This window comes from Strongylocentrotus purpuratus, unplaced genomic scaffold, assembly GCF_000002235.5.
Source record: "Strongylocentrotus purpuratus isolate Spur 01 unplaced genomic scaffold, Spur_5.0 spur5_scaffold_17, whole genome shotgun sequence".
NCBI lineage: Eukaryota > Metazoa > Echinodermata > Echinoidea > Camarodonta > Strongylocentrotidae > Strongylocentrotus > Strongylocentrotus purpuratus.
The window spans coordinates 18,860,558-18,879,103 of NW_022145602.1; the positions used below are offsets into that span (position 1 = coordinate 18,860,558).

General features: G+C 36.9%; 1 protein-coding gene across 1 annotated transcript in view; it reads right to left on the reverse strand.

The window, feature by feature from the left end:
• Window positions 1–2,159: 2,159 nt before the first annotated feature.
• Window positions 2,160–18,546, reverse strand: part of LOC115925094 (potassium voltage-gated channel subfamily KQT member 1-like) — a 29,132-nt gene continuing 12,745 nt past the window's right edge. The window contains exons 7-13 of the mRNA XM_030988283.1: window positions 10,641–10,736; window positions 9,447–9,837; window positions 8,549–8,693; window positions 5,998–6,073; window positions 4,611–4,746; window positions 3,355–3,407; window positions 2,160–2,382 (exon numbers count right to left, since the gene is read on the reverse strand). Of these exons, the coding sequence (XP_030844143.1) occupies window positions 2,194–2,382; window positions 3,355–3,407; window positions 4,611–4,746; window positions 5,998–6,073; window positions 8,549–8,693; window positions 9,447–9,837; window positions 10,641–10,736 (1,086 nt within the window). The 3' untranslated portion in view covers window positions 2,160–2,193. The remainder of the gene's footprint in view (window positions 2,383–3,354; window positions 3,408–4,610; window positions 4,747–5,997; window positions 6,074–8,548; window positions 8,694–9,446; window positions 9,838–10,640; window positions 10,737–18,546) is intronic.

The following is an 18,546-nucleotide window of genomic DNA, read 5'->3' on the forward strand; positions in this document are numbered from 1 at the left end:
GAATAATATCCCTATTCATGTTTAATCAATCACGTTTAAAGTCCACAGAAAGGTATGTTCCTCCTCGGGGTGTATTGTATAACCTGCAGCCTCTAACATTATGCACCTTTTTCAGCCTATAAAATCCCTCACAATGTATATATATCTAAACCAAATTAGCCCGCTATTTCCCAAATAGCGGGACATTTTGGAAACGAGACCAAGATTTCTCAGGATATTTTCTCGACCAATATACTGCAAATTTCAACTGTGGGCTGATGTCGCAAATTAACTGGTTAAAAAAGCGGGTTATTTAGCAAATTCAGGCCCATGAGGACAGACCTACAGTACAGATACTCCATCTTACCTCTTCTAATCAATGTATTCTGATAGCAGTGTTACAAAAGTTCCCTGGAGCACTTCAGCTCCCCTGTGGAAAGTGGATAAATATACAAATAATACACAGCAGTGAGGACATTAATAAGAATTACCCACACAAGGTAACTTTGGAAGAGTCTAACACGCCTGAGGCGGTAGCCGACGGTGTTTGGACTGTTTTTAAGGTACCTAGTGTGGGTAATTTTACTAATGCCCGAACCAAATCATGTGTATTATTTGTTTTATAAGATTGTAATTTATTCGTTTTATGAAATGATGTTTTATAATAAAATTTTACTAATGACCGGTCATTATCCAAATTGCGCGTTAGGCATAATAAATGCCTGTTCAAGTGTACGCTTTCAACCAATCATTTGATCAGGATCTACGTCATCATCTTATAACATATACTATTCTATAAAATCACTGCAACTTAATTTATTTACCACTTCATGTCACTCAGAGAGAGTGAGAGAGAATGAGATAAAAATTCTCCTCATTATCAGTAACACTGCTATTTTTTTATGCCAAAAAATAATCTGCCCAGAATGACTTTAATGCACGCCTACCTAGGGGACGCCCTCCAACGAGATGAAAGAACCAGGTTAGGTGCGATGTGGCATTGCCAACACAAGAGGCACAGCAACAAGCCCAGGGCAGATCAGAATGGAGCATGAATTCTCGTAGGGGAGCTAGCTAGGGGACACACCGCCTATGCACCTAAGTTAGTAAGTAAGTCAATCTGCCTGAGTGTGTGAAGATAGATACACCGGCCAGAGTGGTATATCCAAGGATCTACAGAGGGGTTTGAAATTATGTTCCCAGTGCATGATTTATCTATACCGGTATTAAAACGATTATGGCACTAAAAACAAGACCCAAAATGACTAATTTTGCAAAGCTATTGTGGTGCACAACAGCACAAGACAACCCTTTTGTCAATTGGTGACTAAAATTTGTGCAAATAAATTTAAAATCACACGTGGCAAACAGGTCATCGTGCAGAAAGGTGAAGACAGCAACAGCTGTGGCTCTGTGACTTGATTAACAGTGATTTCACTTTCCTCCTTGTTGAAATGTTCTAATGGACTTGTAGAGGTGTTGCAGTCAAGTGGTTTAGACACTTGAATGGAGATGCATATGTTGTGGGTTTGATCCCTGGCAAGTCACTTATGGCCTCCAGCGGATTCTGTACATATCTGTGCTTCTGCTTTTTGCTCAAGAAATTGTGGCTGACTGCAAGTTGGATCTTTTCCCAGCAGCAAAGAAAAAGTGCCTTTCTACAAATCTCTGCGGTTGCTGAAATCTGTAACTGTGGCTACATAGGCATAATTCTTGACACATTGGTGCTTTCATTAATGGCCCAATCAGGTGTGGCTGGATACCTATGTGATCTTCAACTTTATGAGCAGCTATAATACATGGATTTCATGAAATCTCTGTCCCAAATGATAGCCCACATACCATGATTCTTTGCTTATCTGTGTTTTCACTAGTGGCACAAGATGATGTGAATGGCTACCTATCTTATGATCCCCTCAGAGCCCATAGTTAGAAGCTTTCTACAAGTCTCTGCTCTTTCTGAATGATGAGCTTAAGGCATGATTATCTTCATATAAGAACTTCTGCTGGCATCTCATGGGGCACAGCTCTTTATATTTGTTCCCACCTTTCCACTGGCAACATACGAGGCATAGCCCTATCACTGATCTCCCCCGGCAGCCTAATATGGATTTAAACTAATATCTGCTCCTGGTCAGGTTGCCTAGCTGATCTTCACCTGGCTGGCTGGCTACAATGCATTGACACTGCTTGTGATCCTAAAGGCGTTTTCCTTTACGTATCAGTACTTCCACTGGCAGCCTGTCTAGAGCTATCTTCCTCTTCATCATCTTCCGATGAGGAGGATGAGGATGTGGTTTTGCTGGAAGGCTTTGGTCTCCTCACGGGTTGGGGTGTGGTTCGGTCCACCAGAATATTTAGAAGTAGCATGCACTTGTCGAGCTTACGGTCCATCAATTGCATCTGAGAACATATGACAAAGGGACAGAGAAGTTTTATTAAATAACTGTTTTGACTTTAAAGCACAGAATACTCCAATTGATTCCTGATAACTTCCCTTTTTCAAGAGATGTTTAAATACTGATTCAGTTGGAAAAGCAGGATTCTTTATTAGAAAGATGACACCGTATACATTTGATATATATATATATATATATATATATATATATATATATATATTATATATATCATCATTATTGTCACTATCGATCATTACCATCACCTTTATCATCCCCATCATCAACAATATCAAGATGATGCTTTTAAACAATTGAGAGCGGTATCATTTTATTGAACAGGAATTTCTCACTATTTCTCTTTGGGGAGTTCATTACTGTGCTGTCATTTAAAATTGTAGAGCCTAAAGAGCAATGTCCCTTTTCAGCATGTAAGTTGCATTTTGTTTAACAATAATTTTGAAAATCTTACAAACAATTTTTACCATTATCTGTTCAAAATCTAAATAGCCCTTTTGCTTGTGATGATTCTTGTCTTGCAAGTTTGCTTGCAGAACTTGGTCTACCTCCTCACATTTCATTGACTAGCTTTCAGTACTGTGCCATATTGAAGCTTTCATATAATCTGTATATATTGTCTAAAAGTATTTTTTTTTAAATTGTTTGTTTCTTTCATTGCGTATGTGCACTTCTTGCACGTATTTACATATTAGTTGGCTCATTCATGTTGCTACGGATATAAAATCGTACTCTTTGTGAATTTTAAGAAGTGGTGAAATACTCCCAATACCATTATAGATTCCTTATTACCATGTTAATATGTTTTTTATATGTTGTGTCAGAAATAGTAATAAATTCATTCATTCAGAATGTTCTAGCAACACCTGTGCATGATTAAGGGACAAAAGAATAAAATACAAAAACTTAAGAATATTTGTGAAAGTATATTACATTAGCAGAGGGCCAAGTGAAAACTCACATTTTGTTCAACGACTGCGACTCTAGCAACAACCGTTTGCCGCTTCCTGTCTCCTGAATAATACAATTAAGAACATTATTTCATGACATGATTTCTAAAATTGGAAAATAGAATAAACCAGACTTGATATGGTGACAAATGTCAACAGTATTATAGAAAAACATATAGAAACAATCTTTATTTGAATAATGATCTACTTGCTCTACAGTGCGAGTCAAAAAAAAGTTTACACCTGGAAAATTGCTACCGTAATTATTAAAAAAATCATTGATAAACATTAAACTGTTATAATGTCTTATGAAAGAGCGTTTTATCCCAAATCATTTGGTACCATTTTTGTGTGGTATGTGTTCACGCTTGGATGAACAGGAGACATTGTTTGCGAGAGTGCAAAAATCGAATTGCGCCAAAGTTGCCTATGTGATGTTTGAATAAAACAATTGGGATTTGGGTATTAATTCGGTCTTTGCAGATCCAAATAACACCCCTAACAAAATTAATCATGCCACACGTATCAAATATCGAATATCAAATATCAACAAACATTTGTGCGCGTGTTTGTGGGTGTGTGTGACTTTGCTCTTCGCAAAAAACATATGCAATGCATTTCATTTGATACATTCAATCCATTCTCTCACTCCGCTAATCCCAACATAATAATATATACTGAAGGCATCACTTTGGCGCAAGTCGATTTTTGCACTCTCGCAAACAATGCCACCTGTTCATCCAAGCGTGAACACATACCACACAAAAATGGTACCAAATGATTTGGGATAACACACTCATTCATGAGATGTATAACAATTTACTGTTCATAGATGATTTTTTTTTTAAATAGCAATTTTCTAGGTGTAAACTTTTTTTTGACTCACACGGTATACTGTAGTCGACAGACAATACTCCATACAATTACAATGTGTTTTGCTTTCTAATGTGCATCATACATTTGCATAATGTGCAGAGAAATTCACACCATTTAAAAATAAATTTGTGATACCTCTTTCTTTATCAATGTACATATGGTACTGATCAAGCAACTTTTTTTTCAATAAAAACAATACACAAATATAAATTTTGAAGTAAACAATTAAAAGAGGACTATTAAACTTCATTTGTAAGAAATAAGAAAGAAAATTCGGAAAACTATGAATATATGAGAAGCTACATGTACATGTATATGTAGCATCTTGGGATGAAGGCATAAATGGATATATTTATAAATATGTAAAATACACCTTAGTTTATTTTCTTACCTAAATGCATAGATGCAGGTTTTCCTAGCGTAGTATCAATTCTTCTTTGAAGCTCTTTAATACGGACCATCATGTTTAAATGGCCCGCTGAGTACTGCTCTATTACATCACGAACATCATATGGTTTCCTTGCTTGCTGTGAAGAATAAAATACAGAAAGATTCTATTAGGAAAGAAAATGGGATTAATGACATGGCCATCACTGGTCATGTGAACTTTAAGGTCGGTCAGAATCACATGACTTTTACAAGCAGATCGCCTGTCTGATTATCAAAATATTTATGATTGGAAATCGAAATCAAATTTTGCGTTTTCCTAACAGTTTTTATAACACTACAGTCTATTGGGGAAAATGAGTATGGTAAAACCGGTCACTCAAAGACTTTTACTTTTTTGAGGCACTTCATGATCATTTTGAAGCGCAATTTTGTTATATAGGGCTTCAATATTACACCATATCACAAACACTGATAACACGTACGGCCATGCTTCTCAGATTTAACATTGTTAAACGATGCCTTTCATTTTAAATTACAGTAATAATTTGAAATTTGATCAACTCTTTCTTGGCTTTGGAATTCGTTTTCACTGGCTGCCTGCCGTAGCAACAAACAACAAACTCTGTTTTGTTGACGATCAGCCATGCATGAAGTCTTTCGTCTTCTTCGATGTTAGGCCAGACAGCCAGTGGAACAGATTCATTTAATAACATTATGGAAAATGCAGCATTATACTTTAAACAAACAGAACTTTGTTATTCCTGGCTAATTTTTCCTGATTGAGGTGTCATATGAAAGGGCAGAAAATGAACTTTCTAGAAATATGATTTTATCTTTGAAATTCAGATACCCTTTGCCAAATGACTTTTTGGTACCCTTTTTCAAATTGTTTTCAATCACTCATGCATGAAATATGCATCATATGAGTTGCATCAAATGAAAGAGGAGGATCTAAGCTTTACAAATATGTGCCACTTAATAATTATAACTGTGTTTAAGTTATGATAACACATTGATAATTCTCGGTTTTGTTTTTTCTAGGATGCACTGTATATCAATAATATGAGAAAATCACAGTTGCCAGAATTAACATAATATTTTCTTGCTGCTACTCTCTGTTCTTTCTACGTCTACTGTATTTATTTATTTTTCTTCATAAATTCATGAATGAAACTGAAGTATGAATCTCATTAAGAACCACAGCCAATGTCTCACAAACAAACGTTGAAAGATTTAGGATGAATCAATATCCATGTTTAACAGTCAGCTACATAAATGTGTAGATGTACTGTATGTGATTTATAAAAAAAATCAAATAATAAACAGTTAATATATCTTGGCTTGGGTTTGTGATAAAAGGACACAAATTAGGAATTAGTTAGACTTACCTGGAATTTTCTTCTTGCAACATAATACCTAATTTTTCTTATTGCACGAATTGCATTTTTATGGGCATCTGTGAGTCTGGAATAGGAGAGAAATGAAATAAAACAGAATGATTAATTTCCAGGATAAACCATAACTTGCATGCTTTTATGGTGTGCATTGAATTTTCTACATATGGCATAGATGTAAATTCATTTTCATGACGTCATTACACCAACTGCCTTTGAAGGTGTCAGAATAAATTGGGAATTTCAATTATTTATTTTACTCGTGCTTTGGCCATTTAATTCCTGAGAGAGCTAGGCAACTAAGAAAATATTTGTCATGTTTTCTTAGATCACAAGAATTTTAGTTGGGTGCGGCAGAGTGAAGGTGAGTGTACATGTATGTATGGTTGAATCTGTGCAGTTGACGAGGTTTGAAACAAGGTTCTAGGTAAGGATAAGGGAGAGCCTGTATGGTGTGTCATTGAATACCGGGTACCGCAACCATGACATTGTATTCGGTGGAAGGAAACCCTTTATACAGGTTATGATTTGAAAGGTAATCCTCAAGCCGAGCATTATTTGTGAGTCCTGAAACCCCTGACAGAAGGCATAGAGCTTACATAGACTTGTACTTAAATAGTCAATAGCAACGGTGATCATAGAACTTGCAGAAAATAGGAGTATGTGGGTTCTCATTGGTGTAGGTTTCAAGTCCAACTCCAGGACCTCATCCCTTGACCTGCGACATAACCCATGTTGATTCCGTTACACCACAGGACTGAGCTTATCTTATAGGATGCTAGAACACCATGGGACTTGGCTCATCGTATAGGACTCTAGAACACCACGGGACTGAGCTCATCTTATGGGACTCTAGAACACCACGGGACTGGGCTCATCTTATAGGACCCTATAACACCACGGACTGGGCTCATCTTATAGGACCCTATAACACCACGAGACTGAGCTCATCTTATAGGACTCTAGAACCCCATGGGACTGAGCTCATCTTATAGGACTCTAGAACACCATGGGACTGAGTGCATCTTATAGGACTCTAGAACACCACGGGACTGAGCTCATCTTATAGGACTCTAGAACACCAGGGGACTGAGCTCATCTTATAGGACCCTAGAACACCACGGGACTGAGCGCATCTTATAGGACCCTAGAACACCACGGGACTGAGCTCATCTTATAGGACTTTAGAACATAACGAGACTGAGCTCATCTTATAGGACCCTAGAACACCAGGGACTGAGCTCATCTTATAGGACTCTAAAACACGACAGGACTGACCTCATCTTATAGGACTCTAGAACACCACGGGACTGAGCTCATCTTATAGGACTCTAGAACAACACAGGACTGAGCTCATCTTATAGGACCCTAGAACACCAGGGGACTGAGCTCATCTTATAGGACTCTAAAACACGACAGGACTGACCTCATCGTATAGGACTCTAGAACACCACGGGACTGGCTCATCTTATAGGACCCTATAACACCACGAGACTGAGCTCATCTTATAGGACCTTAGAACACCAGGGGACTGAGTTGATCTTATAGGACTCTAGAACACCAGGGACTGAGTTCATCTTATAGGACCCTAGAACACCTGGGGACTGAGCTCATCTTATAGGACTCTAGAACACCATGGGACTGAGTGCATCTTATAGGACTCTAGAACACCACGGGACTGAGCTCATCTTATAGGACTCTAGAACACCAGGGGACTGAGCTCATCTTATAGGACCCTAGAACACCTGGGACTGAGCTCATCTTATAGGACCCTAGAACACCACGGGACTGAGCTCATCTTATAGGACTTTAGAACACCACAGGACTGAGCTCATCTTATAGGACTTTAGAACACCACGAGACTGAGTGCATCTTATAGGACTCTAGAACACCACGGGACTGAGCTCATCTTATAGGACCCTAGAACACCACGGGACTGAGCTCATCTTATAGGACTTTAGAACACGACAGGACTGACCTCATCTTATAGGACTCTAGAACACCACGGGACTGAGCTCATCTTATAGGACTCTAGAACAACACAGGACTGAGCTCATCTTATAGGACCCTAGAACACTATGGGACTGAGTGCATCTTATAGGACCCTAGAACACCACAGGACTTAGCGCATCTTATAGGACTCTAAAACACGACAGGACTGACCTCATCTTATAGGACTCTAAAACACCACGGGACTGAGCTCATCTTATAGGACTCTAGAACAACACAGGACTGAGCTCATCTTATAGGACCCTAGAACACTATGGGACTGAGCTCATCTTATAGGACCCTAGAACACCACAGGACTTAGCGCATCTTATAGGACTCTAGAACACCACAGAACTGAGCTCATCTTATATGACTCTAGAACACCACGGGACTGAGCTCATCTTATAGGCCTCTAGAACACCACTGGAAGACTTGTAATGACTCAACAAACACTCAACTTGAGTTTGACTGGGTCAGCTAGGTTGGTAGCTAGTCAACTCAACTCAATTCCTGTAAATAATTTAAAGTGGCCCACTTTCCTTGGCAGATCACTCACGTGGTTATTGTTTCAGGCACATAGGGAAGGCTGTAAGTATCACTTTCATCATGAGGATCAAGGCAAACAATATCTCCCATTCTCATTGTTCTCTGTGAGCTGTCTGATACCGATAGCTCCACTGCTCTCTTTCTGTTAGGGTTTCCTACAGAAGATGAACAACAAAAAAGATTGTCAGGTTACTGTGAATTTACATGTAATTTAATCCTTTGATTTTCCAAAAAATTGTGCTAGTTAAAGTTATTTGAATCTATTACTGAGTCGGCTCTTTCAAAGAAATTCAAAATAAATAATGTATTTCATTTTCAACATTCTCTATGAGATGTCCAATACTGACAACTCAACTGCTTTCTTCCTGTTCGGCTTTCCTGTGGAATTTCAAAACAAAATGTTACAGATTTTCTGGTTAGTCTGAATTTTTGTGCTCATTTTGGTTATTCCAAATAATTTAGGAGCCATCCATTTCAAATAATATCAAGAGGACTGTGAATTAAGAACACTTTTTTTTATATAAATTTCTTCTTTTTTCGGAGGGGGGGGGGGGTATCTCAAAAGTACTAACATTTATGCTCAAGCAATCACCAACCTCTCACAAAAGCTCAGTTGTGTGGAATTAATACCGATATTTGAAGGGAGGCTGAAATGAAATGATTTTAGAATATCTAATTTATATCATGTGATCAATGGTAAGTTGTTTTTTAGCAATTGTCATATATAATCATTCAAACATGAGTTAGATTTGATAATTGTTTTATTATTAAATTGGACATTCAAATATAATAAATGGGAGTACACTTTATAATATGTGGATACTGGTTCTCTTTCAAAACTCATTTTATTTGGAGGATTAAATTGGTAGAGCACTGAAGTGAAGGGCCTAATCACTGTGTTTTAATACCTGCTGTGGGTTCTTCCATATAGCACACCATATCACCACCGGCTCCTGCTGCGGCCACTGCCACTGACCCAGCCAAGTTACAAGCAACCCCGCCCATCAACGGAGATATCTTATCCGCTGGTGGTGAGGTATTTGAATTAGCTGCATTTTGATTGGCTGCTGGTTGCTCACACAGCTCCAGGAGCGTCGTTGGTAGGAGGGCCTCCTTCAGGCTCAGCTTGGAGCTCTTACGTCGCTTCAATGCGAGGTGAGGTTTGACTGAGTTCACCACCCCTGATAGTTGGTTAGGCACGGATTGTTGCAGGTTGGGCGTAGAGGGCGCTAAGTGGATTTTCCATGTTGCTTCTGATTTGAAACCCTCTTGATTTGAGGCATATAATCTCCAGGCACACTACATCCAAGACAAACACACAAAACAAATCAACCAAAGGCTTTACTCTTCAGTCTTTCTCACATTTACCTGTGAACAAAAATCTTTATCAACTTATATTAAACCTTTATTTTTTCAAAATCAACAAACCAATTTTGGGTGTCTATTCCTTAAATTTTGTGTTCACCTACAGTTCATATTTTTCTTCTTAATTGAATCATTGGCCATAGATGATACATAATCTTTTTCTACAGAAGGTATGAATATGGCACCAAAAGTTCAACTGCGATAATTATACATATATTAAGTAATAATCTGGAGTAAAATAGCACTTAATACAAAATACCGTCTCTAAGCGCTTTACAGATATATTTCCCTGGTCATCGGATTCAATTAATGTGCACCATCTCCACTCCCTGGGGAGTATTCCTACCATATGGTCACCATGAGGGCATATGGCAATTACTAACACAAAGGCTTTCATCATCCTACCAGGTCCCCATTTCTCTCCTGGGTATGGAGTGGTAAATTTAGATTAATGCCTTGCCAGAGGACATCAGTGACGTGTCAGGTATCAAACCCACAAATTCGAGAGAAAACGATAGAACAATAGCTAACTCAAATAATCTCTGCAACTTTTAAGGCAATCAACTTAAATGAATGCGTTTTTCTTTCTACAGAGGATTGTTCAATCAGCATTTGTTGAAAGAAATACAAAATTCCAATATTATAAAGAAACATCTTTTCCTCGTCTTAAAGTGTAGCTCAAACCATGGTTTAAAGTTTGAACATCATTCATGACTTTGGGTCTTAATGATACTTACCTGAATAAGGGTAGCAGCTGCAGGAATTTGACGACTGAAATGTTTTTGCCTCTGCTTGTGTTGTACCTTCAAAGCAAACCCTGAACCTAGAATACCCTGCAGTAATAAGATAGAAAGAAACATAGAATGGTATAATGATGAATTAGTCACAATCACATTGTCCTTGTGTCTCCAGGTCCTCTCTTCTTTGGAGTCACACAGAATATTTTTCCCAAAAAATTTCTCCTCCATCAAAGAATACCTTTCCAAGCTAATTCCCCTTTCTCTGTTTAAAAAGTATGGAATGGAATACCTTTCATTAAAGACTGAATAAAACTGAAATGAAAGCATGATATTAGCCTAACCTACATTTGCGATGACAGAAAATGTCAAATTGTGTAATTAATTATTTTGCAGATCCAATAGTTCATATGAATTTACAGTCATGGTGTAAGATGTCACTCAATTTGAAATATTCAGTTTTACATTTATTTATTTCTCAGAAATATGACTTGTGTATAATTACTATTGCACTTGCTTTGATATATGAGTGGAAGGCTAATTAATAACACTTCAATCTTTATGACTCGGCTCAGGCTACTACAAAGTGAGTCGTCTTTGAGAGTCAAGTATTTAATATGCCAAACACCTCATGTCGTCTTTTTAGGCAAAACCTTTGAGTGAAATTGAAGCACGAAGAGCAGTAGACCACAAATCATTACTTGTTATTCTTTGTTAAAGACAAAAAAAAAACTTCAACAATTTATATTTTCCCTTAAGAAAATTTAAAATCATAAATTCACCCTAAATATAATTATTGCAATTTTTTAAAAATACAATCTTGGTATGAAACAAATCTATTCCGGCATCAATAACTAAGAAAATGAAAGGTTAAGATATTTTCTGTACAGAGCAAATTGGAGAGGAGCTCGCAAGACACGTCACAGCATTGCCAATTTGTGTTTCAATGATCGCAACTTCAAACATTCATAACTTGCTTATTTGTAATTGGTTTTTGCTCAAACTTTCACTAATTTGATTCTCTCATTTTCTGCTTTTTAAATACCAACTCAATATCAGAGTGGACTTCCCCTATGGGAACAAGATAATGCACTAGTCAAAGAGTTAAAGGGAAAGTCCACCCCAAAAATAAGTTTGTTTCGATAGAGGCAGAATAATAAGAAAATCAGGTGAGTGAAAGTTTGAGCAAATTCTGAATGAAATAAGAAAGTTATGAATTATTGAAGTTGTGATCAATCAAATACAAATTGGCAACTCTGTGACTTATCATACGAGCTCTCCTTCATTTGCTTTGTGCATAATATTCCATAAAATCATGTTTTCTTCGTTATTGATGACAGAATATATATTTGTTCCTTGCAGGGGGAGTATAGAAACATATTTGCAATTATTATATTTAGGGTGCATGTATGGTTGAAATTTTTCTTGAGGGAAAATGAAAATTTTAGATTTTTTTAGTACTGAGCAAATGGAAGTTGAGCTCGCATGATACGTCATAGAGTTGCCAATTTGTGTTTGATTGATCACAACTTCAAAAATCCTAACTTCCTTATTTTTAATCGGAATTTGCTCAAACTTTCACTGACTTGTTTCTCTCATTTTTCTACTCCTATTAAAACTAACTTAATTTCAGGGTGGACTTTCCCTTTAACAACATGAGTGAGTAGGGTGGGCTAGCTGGCCATTAAAGTTGAGCAGCTACTTGAGAAATACCTTGATCCTCTAGGCTTATGTGCCAGACAGGAGCTTACTACGTGTGACATCTCTCCTAAATGTCTCTCTTCTACCTTGACATCTCTCTCTCTCTCTCTCTCTCTCTCTCTCTCATCTCTCTCTCATCTCTCTCTCATCTCTCTCTCTCTCTCATCTCTCTATCTTTCTCTCTCCCCTTCTCTCTCTCTCTCTGTATCTTTTTCTCCTTCTAGTCTGTCTGTTTTTCATCTCTCTTTCTCTTTCTTTCTTACCCTTCCTCTCATCACTTTTGTTCTGCCCCCCCCCCCTCCCCCACTCTCTCTCTCTCTCTCTCATGTTAGTTGCTTCATCTAAAAACTACATACAGCATTGCAAGGGTTACAAATTATATTTAGATAAGGAAATGCATGACACCTTTAATAACAGCAACATAATGAACAAAACATGTAAAGGGTAAACTACTCCTTTTTTTAATTATGTATTTTGGAAGAATAGATATGTATTGTGAAGCTTTGCATTTGTCAAAATTATACCAAAAAATGACCCAATATCGTTGAAAAATCACAAACAGTAAAGAGCACTGCAGAAAGACATATAGTATATTCACAATTGTGTTCTAGTAATTTGTAATATAAAGGCATTTTAACAGGATTCTATCCTGATAGGTTACTACTACTGTACCCAACATGTATTTCCTCCACATTTATATTTTCTCTTCTGTAAGATATTAATCCTCATTACCAAGTCCCTTGGAGAGGACTTAATGCTGTCGATCCCCTGGTTGTTTGTTAACAAGCATATACATGCTTTCTTAGCAATCAGGTAAAACAACCATCTTCAGAACATTAACAAGTTATTCATCACCTTCCCTAGCTAGATCTCTATATATACCTCCTGTTTAACAGGCCTGGAGAAAATGGCTGCATTTGGATGATACCATCTTAAAGGTAAAGACCAGTATTGGAAACGCCCCAATTAAAAAAAATGTAAAGAAAGCTCTTTATTATCAATCATGTGAAAGAATATGTTTTGACTAATACATGATGATAAAAATTTGCCGGGAAACCGCCTACTAATTGATATATTTGGTAAATTAGTTTATCCATTGGACTGTGAGAGATAAACGCACGTCCCATATACATCTTTCTGTGTACAGTTCTTGTAACTTTACGAAGACTGGGCCAAATTTCTTATCATTTTGATGATTCCAGAACCTTGCAGTACACACCAATACTTATATGCTAGATGATCAACCTTTTCTGATCGATTCCACGTTTCTTTCACAATGCAATCACATGACCATAACTGGTCTTTATCTTTAAAGGCAGGATGCAGGCTTCCTTGCCTTGGTATGACGTCATCCCTCTGCTGAGAGTCAGAAGAGCATTGAATCTGTATTAACGCCCTTCTGACTCTCAGCTAGCAGACAATACCTAAGATGGCTGTATTTACACAAGGATGACAACGCCTATAATAATAGCAATAAACACCCAGCGGTAATAGCTAGCCTCCCACCTAGATATGACATCATCCCTACTTAAGAGCCAGAAAGATATTAACTCTGCGTAAATGATAGCCCTTCTAGCTCTCATTCAGAAGGCTGTATTTGCAAAGGCACATGTTCACTGTATGCGATAATAACAGCAGCAAGGAAGCAGCGCTAATGGCCGACCGTCCTTGGCTTGGTATGACATCATCACTCTGGTGGTGAGATATGACGTCAATCTCCGTCTGACATCATACGATTGAAAACCTCCCCACAATTAATTATAGAGAGAGCTTCTGCTAACACATGGAATGGTACAGCATGGTGATTAAGAAATTCTCTCTGTGTCTTTCCTCAATGAGAGGACGATAACGCAAATATGCAGACATTTAAAGGCAAACACACATTCAGAGTGGAAAGAAATGATGAAATAGTATTATTGTTATTTGTTAATAATAATAATATTATTATTTGTATCATTATTATTATAATCATCATCATCGTCATTATTATTATCATTATTATTATAATTGTTATTGCCATAATCAACATCACAGATGCTACCATTTTATTTTTTGTTTTTAATTTATTTATTGTGAACAATTACAGAGACAAATGGTATAGAATATTATTTTAGGGAAAAAATGATAAAGTTTATGTATTCTCCCTGTGTTAGCTTTCCACTGATGGAGGATTAAACAGCAAATATACACAAATTTGAAGAGAAACACAGATCTATAGTAGAATTGGCTAGTTGTATATAATACATTGGATGTATATATAAGGCAAATCTGAGGATTAAGTTTTCTGCATGTGTTCAAGTTCTGATGGATTACCTGTAATGAGGATGATTTGGTAAATATGCAAGCATTAATAAGAATGGCTTCTGAGTTTTTGAATTTGTCTTTTATGAGATCTAAATTGGCAACCCTGTAATTATTTTAGCACCTTATCCATTTAAACAGCTCTATTTTCTTTTAAGAAAACATTATTCATACATAAAACCTGGACATAATTTTATGCATGTTTATGTGCAATCCTGTTGTGAAATACATCTATTCCTTCACAAAAAAAAGAGTCAAATTTATTATATATACAAAAATCAGGACACAAAGCAAATGGTCGAGGGGCTAAAACAAATAGATCACAGAAATACCAATTTGCAATTGATGGAGTACAATCATAAACTTTATAACTTTATAAGATTTTAAAATAAATCAAGTAAGTATTATGAAAACTCTTAGGAAGAAGACTACATTGAATACAGGTCAGGGTGGTAGCCATTTTCATTGCCAATTTGTGAAGATCTTTGGCATTGTCCATTTCATTACTAGTGATTAAGATGGGTGCTGCGATACACCGTGGCCCTGTGGCACGGCCATCCTAGCGTGATTAGTTAGGCAGATTGCTCTATCAATCAAAGCTTGGCCTTCGATTGTTACTCAGATCACTCTCATTTCCACACTATTACAGACTATTATCATGCATGTTCAGCCTGCAGTGGGGTCAAAGAGCCTTTGGATTGCAATCTGATATCTCCCAAATAGATTTAGGATCAATCAAAGGCCTTATTGAGTTGTTACAGTCATATTGCAATAGGGTGATCTGACAATATTGTTCCAAATTTGACTGGTCAATGATGGACAAGTTGGTTTAGTGTTGGGAGCGAACTTGGGTGTTAGGTTGGATTTGGGTAAGGTTTGGTGAAGGTATAGATGAGAAAAGGCAGTTTTGGAAAATCACATCAACGCCTCAGCAGTGCTCCGGCATTGACTCACATGACAGGTGCTTAGATTGTTAAAGACATTAATCTACATGAAGGTGCAAATTTAGGGTTGAAATTAGATTCAAGGGTGAGTTTCTGGATAAGTATAGGGTACAGGTACAGATGAAAAAAAAACAGTATTGGAAAATGTTGCAGTGGTGCTCCAACGTCTGCTTCGGTGATGATTGTGCCAAGCTTGATTCCATCCATTTAAGGTATAGGATTGAGCTTATAGATGTAATTGCGTTTTATGGTAAAAGGGTTAGGGGTAAGGTGTAGTGTTTGGGTTATGGTAAGACTTAGGATAGGGTTTAGGGATTGAATTAGAGTTAGGTATAGAGTTTGGTCCATGGTTGATGTTAGGGATTCAGTTTGTATATAATATGGAACAATTCTTGCATCTCAGAACAACCTCGATCACCACTCGCATGTTATCTGGCATGGACTAGTCAACAAATATCAGGCCTGCACTAATTGAGGAACACCTTCCTTAAAAGAAAAGACCACCCTGATATTAAGTTGCTTTTAGTAGAAGCTGAAAATTGGTGGTTTCTTTAATCAATCATTTATCCTCGCCCTGAATATTTCTAAGCAAAATATTATACTTATAATCATCAGCATCACTTCCCTTTTAAAATGGTCTGAAATACTTTAATGTTTAAAATCAATCAATCCCTTATAATTGAGAAATAATTACACTGAAAATATGTTCTTTAGTTACAGGATGTCGTCTGCTTATGCTCAAACTTTCACTTATTTGTTTCTCTATTTGTTCTGCTTTTATTAGATGCAACTTAACATCAGAGTGGACTTCCCCTTTAATCTTTGTAAAGGAATAAAGGCCAACTGATGACAAGCACGATGGTTAAGTAATAATAATAATAATAGTTCAGTTCTTGTATAGCGCATAATACAGACGAGTTCAGAAAACAACATCTATAACTGCAGACTAACATTATGCATTTATCTTTTGTAATAACATCCCTTTGATTGTATTTCAATAAGAGCTCTTTATATAGTTCTTCATCACTAACTCCAAGGATTCTTTTAATGGTGTATTTTCAAATGTCATGGATCAAGGACTCAGGAATTCCTGGAATCAATACTATTATCTATAAATGCCTCACGTGATAGGCCTACATTTACATCATGATCATTTGATGTACTATTCCCACTCGAAGGCAGCTAGACACTACCAATTGGCAGAGAAAATGAGATTCAGGTAAACACATTAATCTGTGTACCTTTTGGATACATACTTCACGCCTCATCTTGCAGTTCCTAGCAACTCGTATTAGCACTGATCAGGATAGAATGTAAACTCATTATATCATCCTGCAAAACCTCTTGTACAATGCGCTAATGGGAAGAAATGTGACGCATTACTAGATTGGAGCTTTTACAGTTATAGCCCATGACTTCAATTACTGAAAAGTATGGTCAATTGTCATGCATTTAAACCTTTCTATAATGACCACCTAAGAGAAGCAGAAAGCATGGTCCCTATACACAGGTGGCAATAATACAGACATGCTCTCCTCATTAGCCCTAATGAGCTTCAAATGAGAATTCATAATGTTTGGTATTCTAGGAAATCAGGTATACTGTAGCTGTTGTGGTTTTCCCACAAAGCTTGGATTTATGAAAAATATATTTAAACCTTTCTATAATGCTTAGCAAACAAAAGATGTTGTCTTGCCCTTTAGGTGCCAAAACATGGGTCAGTCGGTCGGTCAGAATTTTTTTTTTCTTTTTTCTCTCCCTCTTTCGGCTGACATTTCTCAGATTTGAATGCTCTAATACACTTTTTTCTCTAAAAAACAGTTTTAAAAAATAAACATTTTTTAAAAGCCGACCATAGATTTTTGGGTCGGTTGCAAAGGGCGATTCAAAAAAAAAAATTTAAGCACCTATAATGGCCACGTATAGGCCTGTTCACAATATGCTGCAGATTACTGCTACGGTTTACCCCAGGTTTATTTTTAAAGGTTACTTAAGCACACTGTATTTTAATTTGTTTACATCTTTGTTATAACACGTAGCTTTGTTGTGCGCAAGTACTCTTTGAATCCCAACTTGCATTTCATTAAGTAAACAAAACAAAAACACAACGGTAAACCGTGGCATACAACCCTTTAAGTGATTCGGTCACATTGTTGAAAGTTGATGAAAAAAACTGCCTAATTTTTGTATGAAATGTTACTTATCATATTCCTTCTACTGTACTAACCCTCTAACATGCACAAAATCCTGAAATATGCTCAAATCACAAATATATTCATGGTTTTCTTTGACAGCAGCAATATATAACTCCCTCTAACAGTAAATTCTCCCAACCAATTTTTGAATTATTATTAAGACATAAAACAGGCTCTTAATTTTTTTTTTTCAAAACCCAAATGTTTGGAATGGTATATGAAGCCAATTCATGTGATGATTTACAGTCACCTAAAATTTAATTTAATCATGATAATAAGGTTGGGAGAATTTAGGAATCTCTCATCTGAACTATGTTACTGAGTCCCTTTAAAGCCCCACTGCACTACTTATAGCTACTTGCGCCCTCTATATAGTATATAGCGGTGACCGTTGGTCCCCCATGGTCCCATGTTAGTTGAGAGCTGATTTGATGAGATATCCACCTGTCAGTGACCATGCGGGGAGGTCTAATCCCTCCTGACCAAACTAGTGCAGATAGGCTTTAAGGGATACATGGTATAAAACAGCCTTGTGGTATTATGTAAGTTGATATTCTAATCATTACAGGATGAATAAACCAACAATTTGTATCTACGGATAATCTTTTCCCTCTAACATTAATCAGCATAATAAGAACAGTCACCAGTCTGAGTATATCCACATCTAACATAGATAGATCATGATCTTGTCCTCTTTCTTCTTTCTCAATCTTTTGTTTCTTCTTATTCTGCAGCATATCATGCCCGCTTCCTCCTCCAATCATC